Source organism: Seriola lalandi, unplaced genomic scaffold (assembly GCF_002814215.2).
Source record: "Seriola lalandi dorsalis isolate HSWRI2012SDOR001 ecotype SW California unplaced genomic scaffold, Sedor1 jcf7180002054825, whole genome shotgun sequence".
NCBI lineage: Eukaryota > Metazoa > Chordata > Actinopteri > Carangiformes > Carangidae > Seriola > Seriola lalandi.
This window is the reverse complement of record NW_019525378.1, coordinates 585246-600466: the sequence shown is the minus strand read 5'-3', so window position 1 is coordinate 600466 and position 15221 is coordinate 585246. Positions and strand designations below refer to the sequence as shown.

Below are 15221 nucleotides of genomic sequence, written 5' to 3'. Positions count from 1 at the left end.
CTGTTGAGCACTGCACATCCCGGAACGTGTTACTTTAATGAGATATGCATGTGTTTCATCACTTCGCACATTATTTAACCTTCCACCAAATTCCCTTCTTTTAAATAAAATAGCAGAATATTGGTAAAAACATAATAGGTAACAGGTAAATCACATTCCTTTTTCAGGTCTAGTCATTCTGACCATATTGTGGTGCACGAGGAAAAGGCAACCTATAATAACTGTCAAGATGTTTCACTCCAAGCCACAGACGTCAACCTCATGGCGGCGCTAGAGGAAGGCCCAGAGGCTCACCAAAGTCAGTAAGTCTCATCATTTATACATCTAATAATTGTGAAGATATTTCAACCTGGACAAAAGTGGTGGACTGATTGACCAACTGAAGTTACCATCATAAGAATTATATAATAACTTTCCACATTAACCTTTGATCTAGCTCTTTTGAGGTAGGGGTCCTGGGTGCAAAAGCTTCTTATGTTGTTAAATTGTAGAGGCTCATAATTCAACTTTATGTTAATTTTGGAGGGTGTAATTTGTGGTGTACATTATAATTAAAAATATACAACATTAACATTACTCAGAATAATGCAATACAGGTTAGCAGTGCCACAAACTACAAATGAGGTAACCACCATAACTTTAAAAAGAAGGATAAGAATAACTTTCTATTGGGTTGTTGGTAATAATGTCACCTAGTCATACACTCTTTTATCTTTACTCTCTTTACAACAAGTACCACAATGGAAACAGGACTTTTTGTAATCCATGACATTATACTGTTAGGTTGTGCTGTGATTTAATTTTCTCCGTTCTTAATGTCAACTAAACCAAACTAAACTGCAGCCATGAAGTTGATTCAACACCTCTCTAAAACCCTTTGTAACCAAAACAATACATTATAATCTTCATGAAGGCAGGATTTATTACAAGGCTGTTGTGTTACACTGCGTTAGTTTTATTTTTTTACCTGGCGATTGTTGCAGCTGAGTGTATTTTGTCACTGAAATTGCATGATAATATGCAATCACTTATTTAACAAGTGAAATGATGGTGTTACAGTAGAGATATGTACTACTATGTTCCTCAAATATGTTGTTTAATAAAGTGCTCGTGTTGAAAATATTAGTAAGTTAGTAAGTTTCAAATATTTTGGCCTATCAAAACCCTGATGCTTTCATTATAATAGTGCATTAGTGTACCAGCTTATCCAGTATACTGTTACAGTTTAATTCACATTTTTTCGAGTGCCTCAGTAACAACATATGACTATACACAAAGTTTGCTTTCTCTACAGTAGTCTGTATCACATCCCTCAAATTTATCACCATGAATTTAAATACAAGATCACCTTTGCCCTGTTTAGAGTTTGATATAATTTGCCTGAAACAATGTCCCATTCTTTTAATCATAACGTAAGTTGCATAAAAGAAGTTTAAGATTAAAGATCAAAAACACTCACTCAGTAGCCTTCATGTCTTTTTAAACCCATCCTATTTAGCCGTCATTGTTAGCTTCTTAATTTTAACAGAAATTAAATTCCTTATTTTACTTTAACACCATTATTTTGCAACTTCATGGTTGGTCCACGTAAAGGAAATGAGCAACACATTTTTAGAGGATGTGAATGTGGACAGGCTTCAGCACCAGCAAAGGATAAGGGAATAAAGTTAATAGACGTAAACGCCATTCTTCAGGTGTTGATTCATCTGCATCCCAGCTTCTTGCCCCATTTACCAACAATCTTTGGACTCCTGCACTATCCGACTGAACTGAAAAAACCCTGAACAGTAGAAAACAATGACAATAGGCCAGTGGCTCTAATCGCCATCACTATTAAATACTTTGAAAAGCTGGTTGTGTCTAAGCTTAAAGCAGAAGTAAACTCACAGACTGCGAGAGTGCTATCAAGTTTCTCATCTAGCTCTCAGCAAGACTGTGAATAAGTCTATTTCCCCAAAATATTAAAGTATTCCTTTACTTACCATCCATACACACTCAGATGGGAGTTTAGCATATACTAATGCCTTCACCACAAACTACATGACCATAAAAGTGAATCAACACCGAACACTTTAACCTTCATGGTGGTTTTATTACTTTTATTGTTTTATTAGACTCTTTCAGTTTCAGTTAGGTGACAAACTGGTTAATGAAATGTAAAATAGTAAAATAATCCAGGTTATAAAGGCGTTCATCAAAATGTATACAAATCTAAATAAGAAAGTGTGAAGGTAAAGTGAAGGTAAAGGTGAAGAAAAACCTGGGCAGCACTAATGGGGAGCAACAAAACAGGGAAACAAGTGAATAGGAAAGTGATGATAGTTAGTTGTTACTGTCTTTACCCAGTAATGCTAATGACAAGGAGCCGTGGTACTCCAACCTTTCAGTCTCAGCTGACCTCAGTCGTCAATCAACATAGTAAAGCACTCATTGTCAAACAAATAATTCACAGATCACCACTGTAATACACCCCTCCCTTGGTTTCCTCCTCTCTGATTGCTTAATCTTGGCTTTTCTTTAACAGTTTGTGTTTCCCTGTCTTTCCCCTCTTTACAACCTCTCAAGGGAATGTGGAGAAGTTTTTATAGGCAGAGTGAACTCTCCTCCAGTGTGTGTGTGTGCTCTCAATCCTCACTCTCTCTCTCCCCTCCCCCCACTCTCCTTTAGCTCTTACCTTACCTGGCTGTGTGTTTTGTTCAGACACACCCGGCTACTCCATATCAACCAATCGCTGCTCCAAGACAGACGTACCGAGTAGGTGTACTTCCTGTGTTTCATGAGAGAAGAATGGGGCAGGAGAGAGTTGTGTACTATTATTTTGCCAGGGGGGGTCCACACAGATCCGCGGTCCTGTCGGCGGTAGAGGGGAGGGAAATGAAGTAGTGGACACACTTGGCAGACTTTTGTTTGATTTATGGGAGATCTCCATGTTGAGCAGCAGCGACTGAGAGGACAAGACTGAGAGCAGGAGGAGGGGAAAGATAAGTGTCAATCTGTTGAGACTTGTTTGAGAATTTGAGGGAGGAGGGGAGGTGGAGAGAGACTGAGAGAGAGGCAGCAAGACGGAAAGCAAGGAGAGCTCAGGCGTAAACATTCAGTTTTTCACAAGAGTTAAAGTAGTGAGAGAAAAAGAAAAAGGCATTTCAGATTTATCTGAAAAGAAAGAAGCCGTTTCGTCACCTAGACATTGTGAATACATGGAATGAATTCTTATGGGTTGTGCAATCCCATGCTTTTGAGCTGAGCTGGACTGGAGGGAGGGAGGAACGGGGGTGGACTGGATCTCCCCAGGATACCACATTCAGGTGAGTCGCTTTACTATTTTTTCATGCATTTCAGATGAACACTTCTGTAGACTGTTCCTGGTTTGAGAACAGATTTAGATCTGTCTTAGTTGTGGTTTACATGTTACATGCCGTGCCTATGTGTCACAGGCCCTTGCTTTCTGAAAGACTTCTTTTGGTATGCTGTGCTTTGCAGGTCTGTGCTGCATTCTTAGATAACTGTAAGAGGGTGTCACCTTTTCTCTAGCCTTCTCCCTATTCTGCTGTAAAGTTTCTAGATTCAGTCTTAAAGAATCATGTGGCTTTTAGCTTGGAATTACAACTGTGGCTATTTGGTGTGTTTTCAGAGGCAGCAGTAACATTACTGGAATAAACAGTAGTTTTCCAGGCAATTCATGTTCAGCTCTGTGAAATTAACTAAGTATTCAAGTTTGATTTTGTTTAATGTGACCTGCATTTTAGTGATTTGTCCCTGAAAATGCCTTGACTGTTACTGACCCATTTCTAAACTGATGACTGTTACTGTCTTCCAGGTTCTCCATATTATGGTACAATGGGGACCAAAAGGCCCAGCTGCACCCTCTTTGACACTTTATCTAACATAAACATGTCTGACCGCAAGCTTCAGCCAGGTGGAAAAATCTCCAGGGATCCAAGTCCCAGGCCAGCGATGACCGCCCAGTCGGAGCGAGAGAGAGACAGCAGCCGAGAGGAAGACTGGAGGAGGGAAAGAGAAATGGAGAAAATGAGAGACAAGACGAGATACAAAGATGTGGACCCACGAGAGAGACATGAAAGAGCTACTGCACCCAGGGTGAGAGAGGGAGAAAGAGAGTGGAGGGAGAGAGAAAGGAGGCAAGAAGACGACAGAAGCAGAAACTGGCGGCCAGTGTCGACTCTAGAGAGCGGCGCCGACAGAGAGGTTGAAAGGGGAATGAAGAAAGGCGACACATTTCCCAGAATGAGAAAAAGCAGCGCAGAACGTAACAGAAGAGTGATGTCCAACACCGAGATTGATGAAGAAAAAGGAGAAAGGAGGCCGAGGGATAGGCCGAGGCGACCAGAGGCATATGACTGGGAGAGAGAGAGAGGGAAGGCAGGGCAGAGAGAGAGGTACAGAGAGACAGAAAGGGATGAGATCCGAAGCAGGGGAAAGGAAGAGGGGAAAAAAAGGGGAGGACGAACGGTAGAAGATGAGAAATTGCGACAGAGGGAAAGATATCAGGAGTCTGATGCTTTTCAAGACAGGGGGAGAGAAGTGGGTGATTCATGGGATAGAAGAGAAAGAAGAGAAAAACCAAGGCCTAACATGGGCGAGAGGGAGGCCACAATGCCATCCCCACACAGGCGAAGAGACAGAGAGATCTACTCAGATAGGAAGGAGAGGGAAGAGGTTGGGAGGAGAGAGGGAAGGAGGGACACCAGGAGTGAAGGAGACAGTGATGAGAGAGAGTTTAGGAGGGAAAGAGTGAGGGACAGAGAGGGGGAGGAGTTGATATATCAACACAGCAGAAGTGAGGGGGACGACATGGGCAAGAGAGATCAAAATAGGCAGGGGTATAGGGAGGAGGACAGGCAGAGATACAGGGACAGGGACAGAGAGCGAGAAGTGGATAGATCCAGGAGGAGGGGAGTGGAGAAAGATAGGGAGAGGTACAGAGAGGCTGAAAGGAGAACAGCAAGGGAGGCAGAGAGGGAGGGAGGGAGGCGGAAGGAGAGTGGGGGAGACTTGAGAGCGTGGTCAAATGACAGGAGGGAGGGTGACAGGTACAAAGAGTACGAGCAGAGGGGAAACAAGGAAAGAAAGGAAAGAGAGGCTGATCGTAGGTGGGATGATACAACAGGCAGAAGCAGCCGATCCCTGAACAGGACAGCTCCAAGGGTGCCACCACGATCCCAGAGCAGTGGAGAGTGGAGCAGCGACGTGGACAGTGAGACGAGATATAGAAGAGGTAAAGACAGTTATGAGGAGCGGGAATCCGGGAGAGAGAGAACCACTGAGAGCAAAAGAGACGCAGAGGAACAGAGAGATCGAGAGAGAGCTGCTGAAAGAAGTCAAAGGGAGCAAAAGAGGGGTGACAGACAAGAGAGAGATAGAGGAAAAATGACAGGCAGCGTGCCAGGGCAGAGAAGGATGTGGTTAGAGCCGCAGAGGGGTAAGAATAGTAAGGAAGAATTTCTAGACAGAGACAAACATACAAGACGGAAAGAGAGGAGGAGAGAAGAAGAGAGGAGTATGGAGTCACAGGCTGAATGGGGAAGAGAAGGACAGCCAGTAAAAGAGGAACCAAACGAGAGGTACTTGGACCAAAGCGGTTACAGACAAAGACATGCTGGGAGAAATGAGTACAGGGGAAACATGGAGAGGGAGACAGAGGGCGTAAGTGTACATGTAGATGAGGTCTGGAGAGAGACAGATAAGAGAGGGAAGACACATCTGTCTGACAGCAGCGGTGGCATAGAGGGAAGCCGGCAGAGAGATGCAGAGGGAGAGAACATGACAGATAATACAGAGGAGAGTGACAGAGAGGAAGAGGGTGGGATCAATTATTTGGCCGGCTCCGAGAAAGAAGAAGGAAGTACGTCGGGGTGGAAGCAAGAGAGAGACAGTATGCTGTCGGTAGAGGACGGCTTTGTGACCGTGTCCAGTGGCGGAGACGAGGAGGAGGAGAGAGACGAAGAGGGAGATGAGGAGTTTGAGGACTGTCAGGAGTTCTTGGAAGGTGGAGTTGCGTATGACGACTCCTCACATGTTGGCTTCAAGGGGTGTGAGGGAGATGAGGAGAGGGAAAGGACAGGGGGCAAGGAGGAGGTGGTTGATGAGGAGGAACAAGAGAAGGAAAAGCAGACGCAGTACATCTTCTATGTGACTGGACAAACTTTGCCCAAGTCAAAACCGGACGATGTGTCACCATCACAAGTTGAACCGATGCGAGGTGTGGAAAGAGATAATGCAAATTTAAAAAGTTCTCATCACTGTAGCGATGATGTCACACAGCGACCTATGGATGACCTGCATCTGACACTGAGTAGAAATGATGAATACCTGATCATCAACAACCAGAACACAAAAGGCCAAAGTGAGCATGACACACCAAGGGAGGAGAGGGTCACTGTAGGAGAAACAGCTGAAGCAGATGTCAGTCACGGAGCGTCTTCAGAGCTTCAAGGCACAGAGACTGGAGAGGGAATGAAGAGCAAAGCGGAGCACCCATATGATGAAATAGGATCGGTTAAAAGGGACTCACAGACTGAAAGACTCCTCGTAGAGTGGAGAGAGAAAAATAAAGAACTGGCTGAAAAAAGAATGGAGCAACCTCCTCTGGGCCTGAGGAATCCCTATGCTGATGTTTGTTCTCAGGCTGATTTGGAACAAATTCAACCCATCTTGGATGGGATAAACACCGGAGTAATGAGTCCAGAAGAGGTGGAAGCCATTCGAATCCGACTGAGTGGAGCATGGAGCATGTCCGAGGAGACCAAGCGGCATTCCCAAGCCCCCCACCTAAAATGGGCCAAAAATGTGGTCCGCGAGATCCTGGGACACTCGGAGGAACAGACTGTTGATGAACCAAACTCGGAGGAACAAGGAGGCCACGTGGTCAACCAGTCCGAGATGACGATCCAGGACGACAAACAGCAGGAGGAGGTTTCACAGGGGACCGGAGAGATTGCTGGCGTTAAGTTGACAAGGATCGAACGGCACTCCGAGCCAGAGCTGGAGGACGAAGAGCCGCTGGTGGTGGAGGGACTGAGAGGTATGGGGCAGAGCCAAGCTGACATGCATGCTGACCAGTTCACAGCTATGCATGGTGACACACCCACACACACTCACGCTGACACACTGTTAGACACAGAAGGGAAGGAGGATCACAATACGGACAAAGAGACTGAGCCTCCTGGTCGCCTTCAGTTAGAAAAGGTGGATACAGAGGTTGAAGTTACTCAAGAGGGAGGCGATATGGTCACGTTATCAGAAATAGAGAAAGAAGTGAGCGGAGAAGAAGAAGTGGAGATGTATTTATCTGTGAGCAACACGCTGTACAAGCCTAACAGCTGCCCCATTCTTAATTATGAATCTGATGCTGACCTCCTCACGCCCTCCAGAGAGGGTGAGAGCCAGGAGGAGGAAGACAGAATGGGTGAGAGTGAAGAGGAAAGGCAGGGAGAGGAGCCTGAGGAGAGGGGTGCCACAGTGGAGGAGGGAAACGCAAGAGTGGGAGAAGAAATAGAAGTGGAAAGCAGAGAGGGAGAGGAGGTGGCAGAGAGGCAAATAGAAGGAGGGACTCTGACGAGCACCTGCAGTTTCCGAGATTTGGGTCCTGAGGCTCGAATACGAAGGAGGGGAATCCGTAAAACCACTGAAAGAAGAAGAAATGGAGAGCTTGTAGAAGAGGAAGAAGAGGAAGGTGTTGGAAGGGATCGCAGAACCAGAATATTCTCTACAACAGGTAAAGACAGATGATTGAGGATGGAAACACTGGTTATCCGCTCAAATCAGTCCCAATGTTTCCAAAAGGGCACACGATTACCTCACCTCTTCTCTGACTCTCAGCTAGAATTTCTGTCTTTTTCGTCAATCAGCATTACTGATTATTTAATCATTTAATCAGTGTGATTTTCTCGTCCTCTACTCACTTCCTCTGCTTAGTGTTTTTGAGTTTCTCACATCATTTTGTTGATACATCAAACACAAATCTGAGGCAGACATCTGTCAGTAGATATCAGTGCACTGATGTCAACACATTGCATTGCTTTTAAGTGGAACTTGCGTCATGGGTGTTGTGGTTACAGGTAGTGGGTGGGGAGAAGGGGAGGTGGAAGGAGCATGAGCTAAAAGGCTTGGGTTGATACTGGTCTGAGACATAAGACGAGACACAGGGCTACAAAGTTAACTAACTATTATTTTTTTTATTTATTACTTATTTATTTGATTGTTTTTTTTGTATTTTGTTTACATTCATTTGAGTGGTATGCTGTTGTATAACGTTTCGACGAATGGATACTTTTTCATTCCAGATGATGAAGATGATCGCAGCAAAAGCTGGGGAGAAGTGGAGCTGAGGTGAGTGAAGCAGTCACACACAATATGATCCGTAAGATTGAGATGCATGTTAAATTATAATTGTGGCCAGGACCTATCCACGTCTTTCACATATTTAAATATTTACTTCGCTTCCCTGATCTTTAAAAACTGTCACGGTTTAGTTCTATAATATATATATTCTATAATGCTTAAGTTCTGTAATGTCAGTAAAGGTCACTGCAATTTTGAATCACTCAATAAAATCCTATACTCGCACATTCAATGCAAACGTTCCACATTAAAAAGCAGCTTTTGACAGTTTTGTTCAACATGTTTAACACTATCTTCACAGTTAAAAATAAATTGTTGTTGTGACTCTTTATTGGCACTGTAGGAATGTTTTGGACACAATCGAAAGAAGGAAAAGGAATTCAAGGTTTTTCAGTGAGTATATCTCTTCCCTCTTTATTTCTGCTTAATCCTGGTCATGCACTTTACAAGTACTACATGAACTTAATCATCTTCATTCATGCCTATTTTCAAAATGTATTGCATGCTGCATATGACTTCTTTTACAAGTGATTTAATTGAAATGATTTTAAAAAAACCCAAAAACAAATCACTGACAGTTTTGTTCTACAGTAATTATTAAGACTGATTATAAGGAAGGGCTGTGTAGGCGATAGAGATGCGTCTTCAGATCGTATCTTCTTTTGCTGTGGCCAGGAAAGGCATGACGCGGTTTAAAATTTCCCTTCAATGTGTGTGATTCATCTGTGTTTGAATACAGCCTCACTAGCAGTTTATCTCTTACGCAATACACCTTGGCTGAAGTTAAATGAAAAACAAAAATGAAAGGGAATCTATGTACAGTTTGCTGTTGGCTCACGCTGTTTAAAAATGATCTTTTAAACAATCTAATATGGCATCTGCTCTCTGAACCTATCATTCACATGGATATTGCGAGAAATGGGGCAGGCCTGCATGTGTGTGCATATGTGCTGTGTATCTGTGTGTCTGTGGAAGCCACAGACAGGTTTCTGCAAGTATTCACATCTCCCACCTTGAGGGAAAAACAGCTGCTGCTGTGACTTTGCATTCCAACAAGTATGTGTAAAAGGAATTTCAAATGCAAACAGCTCGCCTTGGCTAACTCTGTTCCTGTCTCTGTCTATCTTCTTTCCTTTGCTTCCTGTATTTTTCAACTTTCTTTTTCTCTTTATCCCTTTTCTCTGTCTTTCTGTCTGTCTTTGTCTGTTTCACTTCCTTTCCTCCTCCCAGATGCTGCCCAGCTCTACCAGCAGTACAGTGAGGCGGCACAGAACTTTGAGATCCTCCGTCAGTCTCGCTCTGATGTGCTGTCTGTGTGCGAGGACAGTACCTCCTCTCCTGCTCCCTCGCCTCCTCCTGCCCGCAGACCTCTACCTCCCATACCTCCTGTCCCACACCCCCACTCCTTGGCCCACACCGGCTCTATCACCAGTATCAAAAGCTTGCCTCTTCCTGAGCCCCCCAAGAGTGAAGGCAGGCCTTCCTCTCCACGTCTATCCATCTCGCTCACACAGTCGTCCACACTGTGGCGTGACCTGCCGGGGGTCAGGAACAGCGGTGAGCTGGAGGAGCTCACGGAGGACCAGAGGCGACTGCAAGAGGTATCACATTGTCTTACTGCAAAAAAATGAGAGTCTAGTCACCGTTTGATGGCATGAAATTCCTCATACAGCATGTATGAGGAATCCCCCTGATTTTCATCAAAGCAAGATTGTTGTGCAAGGAACTTTCCAGTGACTACAGTGCAAACCTCCACACAGAGCTTTTTTTTTATGTTACTTGATATCTATCTATCTAATCAAAATCACACATTGGCACTTCTTTGGAAACTTACTGGCTCAACATTAATGCCTCAGTGAAATTCAGGATAATACCCTTGGGCATTTACATGCATGACAGTTGTTTTCCTTTCCTCCTATGGCTTTACTTCCTGATTCAGTTTATATCTATGGTAAAGATTAAGCAATGTAAGACTTGCGCAGTCTGAAGGTTTGCATTTCATTCACTGAAAAGTTTCTGTTTTTCCAATAATGAAATTTAGGAGATTCCTCTGTGATGGTTATCTTTCACATTCACTGCAGCTTTACACATCTCATTTCTATGAAATACATTTTTGAGGCATTTAGAGTAAACTTCAGCAGTTATGGTTTTAGTGATTCACCTCCTTGTTTTCCACTTTCAACTGACCAGACTGCTTTGGGGCGTAGCTTCTCATCAATAGCTACACTATTGTTACATTTGATGGTGGCTTTTGGGAAATTGCGTGACTGACATGAATCACCATCTTACTGTTATTGCTTCATACCTCAAACTACTCAAATCACGCAAAATATTCATACTTGCAACATCCCAGAATAACCCTACCATCAATATATATTTTTTTTTGGCAGAGGAGCGTCTCTTTCCAGAAGCAAGATTGCATAAACATGTTGCGATCCTCTGCTACTGTAGGTGTTTACTCGTAAACTTTAGACGGGTGTCGTACCTGGAACACTTCCACTCATTGTGAAATCGTGCTCCTCTGTTAGTCATGTCTTGTCAAAGTGCCCTGGCTTCTTGAGAAAGGACAACTCCTTGCTTATTAGCTATAGTTGTTTCTCAATGTTTCTGATGTATTTCTCTATTTTGTGTGTTTTTTTTTTTTCTTAGGTGAGATTTGAAGTACTTACCTCAGAGGCCTCCTACTGCCGGAGTTTGGACATTGTTGTTGAGCACTTTGTCAAGTCAAAACAGCTGGGGGCGCTGCTGACCACTCAAGATAGAAACTGGCTGTTTTCCCGGCTGGCCGATGTCCGTGCCATCAGCCACAGGTGAGAGATGTTTTTGCTTGGTTATGCCCCTCAGGCGAAATCATTCAGATCAGACATGAATGAGTCATGCTCAGACATGTATGTGCTGTGCAGATTCGTTCTCACAAATCTGTGGGGGAAATAAACTTAACAGTTCTTTATGGTTTTCGTTTCAGTTTTTTGTCAAAGCTGGAGGAGAGGGTGGAATCGGACATTGTGCACTTCGCCGTGTGTGATATCATCGCTCGACACTGTCAGCGCTTCAGAATGGTTTATGTGCCGTACCTCACCAACCAGTCCTATCAGGATGCAACCTACCAGAGACTCATGTAAGCCATCCACTCCAGCTTTTGTATTTTCTCAGTTGGAAGTTCATTTTTGTTAGAGGCTTGGTAATGGATCCAGTGAGAACCACAGCAGGACCATATACTCTCTCTGAAACAAATACTTATCCAATTTCCAGCAGTGAATGTGATTCCCATTTCATAAAAAAAACAAAAACAAACTGTCTATGCATTCAAATTCTCTTTTCCTTTCAGGAATGAGAATCCCGGGTTCAAGCGGATTGTGGAGAAATTAGAGAGGAGTCCTGTTTGTCAGAGACTCCCTCTTCGTTCCTTCCTTGTCCTTCCTTTTCAAAGGATCACAAGAATAAAGCTGTTGGTCCAGGTGTGTGTGTGTGTGTGTACATGCTCTGTGAAATGTCAAAGGTTGATGGTTCACAACATGTTCAGTCCTGTACCTTTTTTATCCACTCTTGACACTCACACACTGTTTCTGTCCAGAACATCGTGAAGAGAACAACTCCAGGGACTGCGGAGGCGCTGCAGGCCATCAAAGCTTTGAAACTTCTGGAGAAGGTACAGTAGGAGCCCCTTTTTTCATACATTACCGTACAGTAATATTTTAATTTTGTTGTAAAATATCCTGGTTAGATTTGACTCCTTGATGATTTTTGTTTCTTTCATTCATTTCTCCTTCAGCTGATTCAAGAGAGTAATGACAGCATCTCTCAGATGAAAAGCATCGAGTCCTTGGTCTCTCTTAGTGCTAAGGTGGACTTTGATTGCAGGGTGAGTAACGACTACCAGGGATAAAGGGAGAAAATCAGTGGGATCACATTGTGATGATATGACCATGCCATGTTACTGGTTTACACATTTCTTTACAAAAAGGTTTTACTGACATATAATTTAATACATCATGACATTGAGTTAGACCAGTGTGAACAATTGGTGATCAAATATACGACACATGTAAAACTGATCATGAGATGTGGTTGAAAAGTCCAGAAAAAGTTAGTGACACTCAAAATAAATGATATGTTAACATGATTGTCTCTCTCTCTTTCTTTATGTGTGTGTGTGTTACAGACTCTCCCTCTGATCAGTCAGTCTCGGAGGTTGGTGCGAGAAGGAGCGGTCACTGAGCTGATGGATTTCTCTCTGAAAGAGACAGAGAGGAGCGTTTACTTGCACCTATTCAATGACTACTTGCTACTTTCACTACAAAAAGAGTGAGTCAACGGGCATGTTGTTCTGTAATGTTAGAATGATCCATCGCCAGCTGATGTTTACCATTTGCTACATCACAGTTCTTACTTCGACCGTCTCATTTCTCCTTTGTGCTCTCGCTGTCTGCTGTTTCCAGAGGGGGAAGATTCACAGTAATTGACCACTCACCTATATCAGACCTGCGTGTAGAGAACTGCCGCGTCAAACTTCATTCGTTACAGAAGAACCTGTTCCGGCTCCACATGTTCCAGAAATCCCTGCTGCTAAGGACTGACACACAGTAAGAGACTGAGACAAATGGCAGGCGATGTCTGTGGTGGTTGTTACATCACATAAAGTAGAAAAAGTGGGAGGGGATATACCCATCTTTGCTTTTTTTTCCCCTTCAGGAGTGATAAGCTACGTTGGATATCTGCTCTATCCCAGCCACATCCTGAAATAGATTTTTCTGCAGCTCAAGGTAAACTATTGATCCTTTAGTTTAGATGTTGCAAAGCGCTGAACACTAAAATGAATATTGAACACTAAAATAAAATGGCAGATTGTATAATTCACCAGGTAAAAAACAGGGGCTGATATAAAAGCCACATTTATGTCACATCCTGCAGTTTACATGAGTGGGCAGATGGAGAAAAAAAAAACGTTCACCTCATCCTGTGAGTTGTAATTACGAAATAGGGTATTTCTGAAAGCCATAAAATCCCCCAATTTGTAGAAAGAAGTGTCATCAAACTAGTGCCATCATCACATACAGTGCAATATAAATAAAATCAAATGTCAAGTGTTAACACTAATACAATCTGACCAATCTGCAAGAACATGGAGTGTGAATGGAGTGTAACGTACAATAGGCAGTGAAATAGTTAATATAAAATAGAAGAAATACCAAACTGACATGAGAAAGGTCTGCAGAACCAGAATCTCTTCTCAGACGTGTTATTTTAACCCTCTCACTCCTTGAGGATACAATATTCTGCTGAGTCACCACTGTAGCGGTTGCTAGGGAAACACCTATTTATCTGAGTTGCTCATCCCTGCTATCAGCATATTTCCAACTACACACTGGTACAATAGTGTACCTGTCTCTACACTCGCTAGCTAATCTTGAATGATAACTGATTTCCTACGTCTGGCCTTTAAGAATTTGCAGATCAAGATAATCTGTTTCTCTTCTCGACCACTCTGTGGACTTATGATTTAATGAATGTACTATTTCTTTCTAACTACAAGCAATATACTTTATTGAGTATATATTGAATACATATCAGACCAAGTACCGATTACACAAACATCACAGATTCCTTCAACAAAGGCCCTGCACAGTCACACAGGTGTTTTCAGTTACCCGGGCTGATTAGACATGTTGTCAGGTGGAGCTGTGAATTACATGATGTCAACTAATATAAGAATGGCAAAAGGTCTAATTAGGCAACATGTGAAAACACCAGTGAACTGCAGGTGGTTAGGGGCATTACAAAAGTAGATTTACTGTCTGAGCGTTGCAGAATTTGTTGTAATGACCTTTTGACCTATTTATGACTGTATTTGACTGCTTTCTTCTCCTTGCTGTGCAGATTTTCCACAGATGCAGTGTATTCGAGCTTTTGTTGCCCAGCAGCCTGATGAGTTGTCCTTAGAGAAAGCTGATGTCATTCTAGTACACCAACAAAGCAGTGACCGTAAGTTCATCACATTACCTTTTCCATCATCATCACCCTTACATGAAGAGGCATTCACCTATCCACAGTTTGATTGTTGCACAGAAAAAGTATTTGATTCCTTAATGTTGGACTCTTTCTTTTTCACAGATTGGGTGGAGGGGACCAGACTGTCTGATCGACATCATGGATGGGTGCCCAATTCCCATTTGGAAACCATAAGCAACTCTAAAATCCGACAACGCAACCTGTCAGATGCGCTCAGACTTACAACTGCTACAGCTGCTGTTTGATCAGGATACTCAAGAGTGGGACTAAACAGAGGAATGCACAGTAAAGATATTGCTGTCTGCTTCAAACTGCTGGAAACTGGACAATGGACATTCAGTGAACCAAGAGTGCAGCTGCTGAAATGCTGTAAGAATGCATCTCCATGTAGCATAACCTGGAACAAATATAATGCCATAGAGCAATGGATGAACTGCTGAGGCCTAACTGAAAGACATGAACGGTGTTGTGACTGTGTTAACAGTCGTCTATGTAATAACTTTGTGTGTAACATAAAATAATCAATGGACAGGTGTTTTTACAAAGGGATATTGTCTTTTTCCATTTCATTTTCCTTTTTATTTTTGGAAAATTATTTGTGTATACTGAACAGAATCTAATAGATAATTTTATGATGCATGTCTATTGAAAATTGGGCCCCTGCATGCAGGAGAGCTGACGGAAATAACGCAAAATGCACAATTCAAAGATGTACAGAGCTTTGTAGGTTACACATTCAGGACATTTCAATAAACTCAGAATGGTGGAATAAGAATCACTGTTGAATATAAGCATGCCTCGTTGTGAATGAGCTGTGATCATATATAGAAATAACTGTGACAACTTGTCAG

At 42.9% G+C, this 15221-nt stretch overlaps 1 protein-coding gene across 2 annotated transcripts; it reads left to right on the top strand.

Annotated features, from left to right (window-relative positions):
* The first annotated feature begins 90 nt into the window (after window positions 1-90).
* arhgef5 (Rho guanine nucleotide exchange factor (GEF) 5) lies at window positions 91-15145 on the top strand. Of its 2 annotated transcripts, XM_023426357.2 has the most exons (16): window positions 91-302; window positions 2668-3305; window positions 3818-7735; window positions 8304-8349; window positions 8705-8754; window positions 9592-9962; window positions 11011-11171; window positions 11327-11479; window positions 11690-11819; window positions 11936-12010; window positions 12134-12223; window positions 12524-12666; window positions 12801-12944; window positions 13054-13124; window positions 14239-14343; window positions 14473-15145. In XM_023426357.2, the coding sequence occupies exons 3-16, from the start codon at window positions 3838-3840 to the stop codon at window positions 14613-14615; spliced, it is 5580 nt and encodes a 1859-aa protein (XP_023282125.1). In that variant the 5' UTR covers window positions 91-302; window positions 2668-3305; window positions 3818-3837; the 3' UTR covers window positions 14616-15145. The 2 variants fall into 2 exon arrangements, with proteins under 2 accessions (XP_023282125.1, XP_023282126.1); XM_023426358.2 differs by lacking the exon at window positions 91-302 and having other exon boundaries at window positions 2670-3305; window positions 3818-7042.
* The last annotated feature ends 76 nt before the right edge of the window (window positions 15146-15221 follow it).

Bases quoted from the DNA above. Each gene is read 5' to 3' on its own strand.
- arhgef5 (XM_023426357.2), top strand. From the start codon at position 3,838: ATGGGGACCAAAAGGCCCAGCTGCACCCTCTTTGACACTTTATCTAAC. The intron at 11,820-11,935 runs GTGTGTGTGTGT...GTTTCTGTCCAG, and splicing joins GAATAAAGCTGTTGGTCCAG to AACATCGTGAAGAGAACAAC. The intron at 12,667-12,800 runs GTGAGTCAACGG...TGCTGTTTCCAG, and splicing joins CTACTTTCACTACAAAAAGA to AGGGGGAAGATTCACAGTAA.